Source organism: Lutra lutra, chromosome 10 (assembly GCF_902655055.1).
Source record: "Lutra lutra chromosome 10, mLutLut1.2, whole genome shotgun sequence".
Lineage (NCBI taxonomy): Eukaryota > Metazoa > Chordata > Mammalia > Carnivora > Mustelidae > Lutra > Lutra lutra.
This window is the reverse complement of record NC_062287.1, coordinates 36515720-36523666: the sequence shown is the minus strand read 5'-3', so window position 1 is coordinate 36523666 and position 7947 is coordinate 36515720. Positions and strand designations below refer to the sequence as shown.

Here is a 7947-nt window from a genome sequence, read left to right as displayed (position 1 = left end):
GGACACAGAAGAGGGCGTGATTCTCCATGCCTTGGGAAAAGCTCAGAGCAGATACCATTTCAGTAGTAGAGCATCTCAGAATCAAGAGAGTTTTGAACTAGAAACATCATAGATATACAAAGAGCATTAAGTTAAATATTACAAAACAGAATAACTTTTTCTGGGGTTACTAATTCTGGGCTGAGTGAGGATATCCTCATGTTCAATGCATAGATGATTATCAGAGAGAAGGAGCGAAAGCAAGATACCAGGTCTGATGTAGCTAATTGCTTGAAAAAAGAAGCCAGAACTCTGTTCGAAGGCTGGGTAATGACAGCAAATGACTGACTAACAAGCATGTTCTTCTTATAGGAGCCGTGAACCTCTCCATCCCTGAAAATTCTTACATTGCTGGATGTGTGCACATACACATTTTTCTGAGAAGAGGTGGTGTTTTTTTTTTTTTTTTCAGATTTGATCAGGTTATCAAAGCATCACATAACCTCTAAGTGTTATGAACCACTGCTACATAGTAAACTTTCATCTAATGACAACAAGTTATGAAGCCAGAACCTCAAGTTTGAGAGTAGGGTCCCCTATATAGTACCTGTGCGACCTTCAATATATCCCTTTATCTCTCTATAACCAAGTTCACCACCAGCCTACCTTGTGGAATTGTTGTTAAAGTCAAAGGGTTTCATAGAATATAAAGTGCTACACTATTGTTATCTATAAAAATAAACATTAACATAAGTAAATGCAAATTTAGTTCACTAGAAGTTCCCGTTGCTCTTTTAAATAAGACAAATCCAGGTGTGCCTGGCTGGCTCAGTCGATAAAGCATGCAACTCTTGATCTCGGGGTTGTAATTTCAAGCCCCATGTTGGGTATGGAGATTGCTTAAAAGTAAAATCTTTTAAGGGCACCTGGAAGACTCAGTCAGTTAAGTGTCTGCCTTCAGCTCAGGTCATGATCAGCAGAGGAGTCTGCTTCTCCATCTCCCTATGCCCCTCCCTCTGCTCGTTCTCTCCCTCTCTTTTCCCCCCTTCTAACAAATAAATAAAATCTTTTAAAAAATAAATAAAATAAAATATTTTAAATAGGGGTGCCTGGGTGGCTCAGTGGGTTAAGCCACTACCTTCAGCTCAGGTCATGATCTCAGGGTCCTGGAATCGAGTCCCGCATCGGGCTCTCTGCTCAGCAGGGAGCCTGCTTCCCTCTCTCTCTCTCTGCCTGCCTTTCTGTCTACTTGTGATCTCTCTGTGTCAAATAAATAAATAAAATCTTTAAAAAAATATTTTAAATAAATAAATAAGGCAAATCTACTTTAGAGGTTTATTCCTATTTGTATGTGTATGTGCTACTGTGTAAATTAAAAAAAAAAATTCAGGGCGAAAATTTTCAGCCATATGCAGAAGAAGAGGAAATAGTATAACAAACACCCATGTACTCATTTCTGTAATTACTCAGCCAGTCTTGTTTGATCTATACTCCCATATGCCCCTCCGTTCCTCAATGGGTTATTTTGAAGTAAATCCAGTACTTCATATTATTTTATCCATATTTACATTAGCACTTTGTTAAAAAATAAGGCGACTTTTTTTAAACACAATGGCATTTTAACAGAACAATAATATCATTATCATACCCCAAAATTACAGTAAACCTTCAGTATCAACAATGTTCAAATTTCCCCATTATCTTCCTGAGTCAGGGTCCAAATAAGGTCCACACTGAACCTTCCCTTGATAGGGCTCCACACGCACCTTTCCTGATCCTTGTCTCTGGGGCCCCAGATTCCCTTCCCTTGAACCTCATGAGCCAGAGTTGATCAAGCCAGGAATGGTAGCAGCAGCTTCAGGCACCACCAGGTGGATTGGGAAATTATTTTTATTGCTATAATCCTTATCAACCAGGGCTCAGTCTGATTTTAATTTGGGCTTCTACTTTGATTTCCCTGATAAGCTACTGACTACTTGCCTACTGCTTTCATGGTTATGCGTGGTGGTTTTAAAACTTAGCAACAAAGTCTTTGACGCTCCTTCTCTTGAGATATTATGTCTACGCCCACTTGGATCTGGGGGAGTTTTGACTGCTTTGACAAATAAAGTACAGAAGAAGTGATACGATGTGACTTATAAAGCTGGGTCATAAATGCCCAGGGAGTCTCTGTCGTTTTTTGCTGGACCAGTCCACCATGGTGTTAGGAAGCTCAGTCCACGTGGAGACTGCATGTGGACATTCTAGCTGACAATCTCAGTTGAGCCGAGTCCCACGATCCCACCAAGCACCATACCCAAGGTTGAAGACCTTTCTAGATGATTCCAGTCAATGGTCATTTGGGTCCCTCCAGACTTTTGAGTGTTCCCAGTTGAGACTCTGAGGTGTTATAAAGCAGAGAAACCACCACCACTTAAGTTTTATTAGAGAATACCCTATCGGAAATCCTGACCACAGAATCATTGCAAAACAAATGGTTTATGTTTTATGCCACTGAATTTTGTAGTGGTTTGTTATATATAACATTAATAATCACCCCAGGTCTCATCATGCTTGTTTCCTTTAGAGAGCTAAATTCTCCCAAACTCCTACCTCAGGGCCATACACTGACTGTCCGTGATTCGGGAGACCAGCTAAAGAAACAGATGGAAATCTTACCATCTGTTGTGAAGAATTTTATAGAATCGCTATTGCTAGAAAAGTGACCCTCTTTGACCCCAGGCTATACCCATCATCATTAAGTCCAGAGTGTCTTGGTTCCAATTTTTCTGGAAAATAAACCTCTAGGTGCCAGATTTTGTAAAGATGGGAGAAGGGTTCAAGTAGCCTAAATTTCAATCTATCTTCATTAAGCTGTTCCCACCCTGCCTTCAGGTCCCCAGGCTTTACTGGATCCTGCAGAGTGAAGCCTCATTGTTGGCACCCTATTTTCAGGCACTTCCATTTCCCCATTGTCTCTTGGCTATGTTGGCAACCACCAGCTTTCTCCCATCTAGAGTATCTGATATGTCAACATACCACACCTGCTGTGGTTTCCTAGCCCCTTTTGTCTCTCTTGTTTTATTCATTCTCAGGCTCTGATATCCTAGAAGCAGGACAGGGAGAGTGGCTGGAAGGGAGTGGCTAGATTTTCTGAACATGGACTCTCTCTCACTCCCTGCTTTCTTATCCATCTCTCACCCTAGCTACACACGATGTCGGATATGGCTGAGTTCTCAACTCAAATTTTCTTTTCTTGGCTAGAGACCTTCAAACAGTCTTCTTATTCTCAGCCCTGTGCCTCATTCCCAACCTCCCCAGTACCTGACGCCTCCAAGTTCTGGCCTGGTAAGATCTCTGTGGGGTGGACCCACTCAGTATTGGTGAGTATCTTCTTTTGCAGGCTCAACTCTGGTAAAATTCTGTATGGGTCTTATATAGATCTTAATTTTAGCCAGTGGAAAATGATTGGGAAAATTTGAACACGGATACTAATCACACTAAGAAGTTATAAACTTTTAATGAAAATGGCTTTAAGAGTTATGTTTTTCAAATCTTTTTCGAGAGATGCATACTAAAATATTTATAAATGAAATTACATGATGAAGGATTTGAGATTCAAGGTAATTGGGGAGAATTGGGTATAGAAAGAGATGAAATAAGATTGACCTTAAACTTGAGTGAAACAGCTGGTTTCCTTTCCTTCTCCAGACTTTTCCTTTCCATGTGGCCTTTCCACATGGTCTCCTTCGCAGCATAAATAGCCTTCTTACAGAAAGGACTCCCTGAGAACACAACACTGGAAACTGCCAGAAATTCTTAAAGCTTAGGCCCAGAACTGGCAAAGAATCACTGCCTTTGCATTCTGTTACTTAAAGGGAGACATTGAACCTTCCCAAATTCAGTGTAGGAGGGGAATACCCAAGGATTTGAATACTGGAAGGTGTGATTCATGGGTTAATTTTTGGAGACAACTATCACACCTATATATATTAATGAAAACTTCACAATTTTAAAGTTTAGCATGTCTTTTCTTCCCCAGCTGCAGACTGCTGTGGGCTAGCCATTTGCAGTCAGTAGAGAGATCATGATCCTTCTTTCCCCCTACTTAGCATTTGTCCTCTTCTGCAGCTTGCCAGTGTTTCTGACCCAGCCAGTATCCAAGCAGGGAGATACAAGGGCAATAAGCAAAGTGGGAGTTTTTAGGGTCATCATGATAAGACAGTCTCACTCTCTGGGTCTGGTAAATGTTTAGAGCTGATGTCTTCTCTTATAATGGGATGGGTAGCTGTGGCCAAGTTGGTGCTTTCATTAAAGTTCTTTTGAGATCTCCTTCCATGTCACTGGAACTTTTCATTGTACTTTCCATGATCTGGGCAAGGTATTTTCCTGTGGTTCACTATGTGTCCTCAAAGCCCAGCTTTTTGACTATTCAATGAAGAGTCTTTGCAGGACTCCCCTCACTGCTCATCTTCCACCCACCCAAAGCAGCTCTCTTGGGCAAAATTTGGAACAGCGCCAAGCTGGCTGAATCACATTTCCCACAACTGAAAATACTACTCATACTTCCTTGACCCAAGAATCTCTGAGAATGGAAATTACTCTTGATATAGCAACATTTCCTTTGTTGGTGCCATCAGAGAAGCTAGCCAAGCCAGCCATGGCTACCAGGTGTTGGAAGTCAGGCACAGGTCCATTTTGTCCCCACGATGGCAGGGAACATGTCAAGCTCTTCACGTGAACTCACTAAGGATCCTCTTTTTGGGGAATTGCACACTAAAGCCCTTCCCTGGATGAAGACGAAGGGCTTTTAGCTCAGCTATCTCCAAACAAATCTTCTCCTAGGTACCATCCTCAACTTTTTTAGACCTTCAGTGTTGGCCAGGGGTTTAAGAATTGTGTCCCGGGTTTCTAGTTACGTCCTTTTCACAAGTCCCCAAGGGTAGCCCATCTCGGTCTGGAATCTGGTTATCTATCACGTCTTCATGTCTCAGTTGTGATTTTTGATCTCATGTCCTGTCACAAATGATCTGTGTGCACAAGCTGAATTCATCACCCAATTCCGAATTCAAATGTTTGCTTTGCACTCCTTTGCAAATGCTTCCAAAAGGTAGAGACATGTGGATTGAGAACACAGTTATTTAAAGAACACACAAAACATACAGTGCTTTACATTTTAAAAATAATTTGTATCACAATATCCTCCTATTTCTTTACTTAAAGGAGAGACCAAATACTGACAAATGCCCTTTCCTCCCTTTACTCTGTACAGCTACACAGATATTTATAGTCTAGGAACCAGGCCACTTCACTGACATAGATGATCGGGCATCATGGGCCCATCTTGGTAACCATAGGAGCAGGCAGCCAATGACAACAGAGGCTTATATGTGGCTCCTGTTTGCTCAGTGCTATTATGTTTCAAGGAATCACAAGGTGATAAAAAGAAAACATTATATAAAACGCCTTTTAGTCCTTTTAAGAAGTACTTTGGAATGATTTCTAAAAGAAGTATCTGAATTCCTACAGCCAATTTTGAACCATCAACTTACAGTAATGAAATTTAGCTTAGAAAAGAACTTAAGATAACGTGAAAATGATGTAAAGTAATAAGAATGTAGATTCCATTAGCAGTTTAGTTGGTTGTTTTCTAGGCAAGGGAGAAATGATTTTTCTTGCTGCCTTGACAATTGAGAGTATAAAAAGAGGAGCTTTCAGTAGCTGAATGGCCCACCACATATAGGTTCCTGATACCTGGCAGAGCTGTGCCATTACTAAAGAGGAAGGGAGGCTTTAATCACCCTTTCAAAGAAAAATCCATGTCACATGAAATGTGCAAAAATGAGCAAAATCTACAAAGAAATGATCATTTTGGAGCCATTCAACACATGTAACAGCTTGACTTAGCCTACCATTCCAGCCCCGGGGGGTACTCCAAATCCCAGCCCATCATTCACCGTGGCATGGAGTCCAGAACGCTGTTGACATTGACATAGCCAAGACCATCTCTGCCGTGTCCCTGTCAAACCTCTCAGAGACACAGCTTAGTTGGAGACAGTCGTCTTTTGACTTAGAAGTTACTTTAGTTTATACTGAGTGTAGGAACTCCCTTACGAGTAGGAGGAGGAAGGGCCAAACATATGTTGTGCTTAGTGCAAAAGTGGGACTGGATTTAAAGAGAAAGAGAAATGTGCACAAAAATTCCAGACAGAAATCTTTAAGCAACTCTTTTAAAAATACTTCTGAATTCAAAAACAGCCTGTCTAAAGACAATTTTAAACTCCTTTTGTGTGTGTGTGTGAGAGAGCTAATCCATTGACTGAATTAAAGAATTGTACGGTGGAATTGCGAAAAACAATTGCCTCTTATCGTATATAACAAAACTTATTACAAAGGGTAGTTAAGGAGTAATGCTTGCTCTTATCACAGGGACTCCCACCGCTTTTCCGCAAGTGCGCTGTGGTATTATTTAGCGGTGAAGTGCTCCACCTCGTGGTCATAAGTAGGAATTTATTTAAGTAGAAACGGTAAAATCTTTAGTATATTTCAGTTCTTTAATATTTAATTCATGGAATTAAAGTAGTAGTAACAGCTGCTTTCACTGGTGGGCGATAAAAGCTGTACTGTAGCAGAAAGACTTTTGTTAAGGTCAAAGCTTTTTAGGCCATTGTAAGAGTAGAGATGTAAAAACCATTTTAGGCTTTTGAGTGGCCCACGTTTTCTCAACCTCAGCATTACTGGCATTTGAGGCTGGATAATTCTTTGTCTGGGGGGTGATGTTCTGTGCATTGTAGGATGTTTAGCAGCATCTCTGACCTCCACTTAGTTGACATCAGGGGCACCCAACCCCACCCCCCACCACTGACCACTGGTCCTGAAAATGAAAAATGTCTACAGACATTGCTAAATGTCCCCAAGGAAGCAAAACAGCACCCAGTTGAGAACAGTTGAATAGCTGACCTGACAATGACATGAAATCATTTACTGAGATCGCTCGCGGCTTCTCTGTTGAGACAGGCCTGTAGGCAACAGAGACACCCAGTAGGGATGGAGATAATGAAAAATGGTCAAATTCTCAACATACTTCAAAGTTAAAAGCTGACCAAAAGTTTGAAGGAATGGATATGGAGTGAGAGAGAGGAAAGTCAGAGGTGACATCAAGGCTTTTAGGCTGAACAACGAGAATCGAGTTGCCATGAATGGAGGTGGGAAGACAGAAAGTACAGCTGGCTGGGGATTTGTTTGGACTTAGGAGTGTAGATCAGGAACACACAATTTGGGCATGCTACATTCTTGAGAGGCTTTTCAGACACCTGAACAAGATGCCAAGCTGCATTGGATATATATAGTCTGGGAAGTTAGGAGAGAGATCCAGGCTGTGCATACGGATTTGGGAGTCATTAGCTTATAGGTAGTATTCTATGTGCTTATCTAGGAAGTGTAGGGTGGAAACAGGAATCAAAATTATATTGTAGACGTGGATGGAACTAGAGGGTATCATGCTTAGCGAAATAAGTCAGTCGGAGAAAGACAACTATCATATGATCTCCCCGATATGAGGGAGAGGAGATGCAACATGGGGGGTTAAGGGGATAGGAGAAGAATAAATGTAACAAGATGGGATTGGGAGGGAGACAAACCATAAGTGACTCTTAATCTCACAAAATAAACTGAGGGTTGATGGGGGGAGGGGGGTTGGGAGAGGGGGGGTGGGGTTATGGATATTGGGGAGGGTATGTGCTATGGTGAGTGCTGTGAAGTGTGTAAACCTGGCGATTCACAGACCTGTACCCCTGGGGATAAAAATATATGTTTATAAACTTCTGCCCAAAAAAAAAAAAAAAACATATGTTCCTAAGTATGAAGCTGTGTTTGGCCAACATTGTGAAAAGAAAAAGCAGAAAAAAATGATTATGTTGATTAAACATATTAAGTAAATGAAAATAGATAATGGAGGAATCAAACTGGTAGCTTAACTGAGTTTTAACA

The 7947-nt window shown here is 41.1% G+C and overlaps 1 protein-coding gene across 1 annotated transcript in view; it reads right to left on the bottom strand.

Annotated features, from left to right (window-relative positions):
• Positions 1-2732: 2732 nt before the first annotated feature.
• FAM76B (family with sequence similarity 76 member B) overlaps positions 2733-7947 on the bottom strand; it is a 32937-nt gene continuing 27722 nt past the window's right edge. The window contains exon 11 of the mRNA XM_047690661.1: positions 2733-6977. Within this exon, the coding sequence (XP_047546617.1) occupies positions 6936-6977 (42 nt within the window). The 3' untranslated portion in view covers positions 2733-6935. The remainder of the gene's footprint in view (positions 6978-7947) is intronic.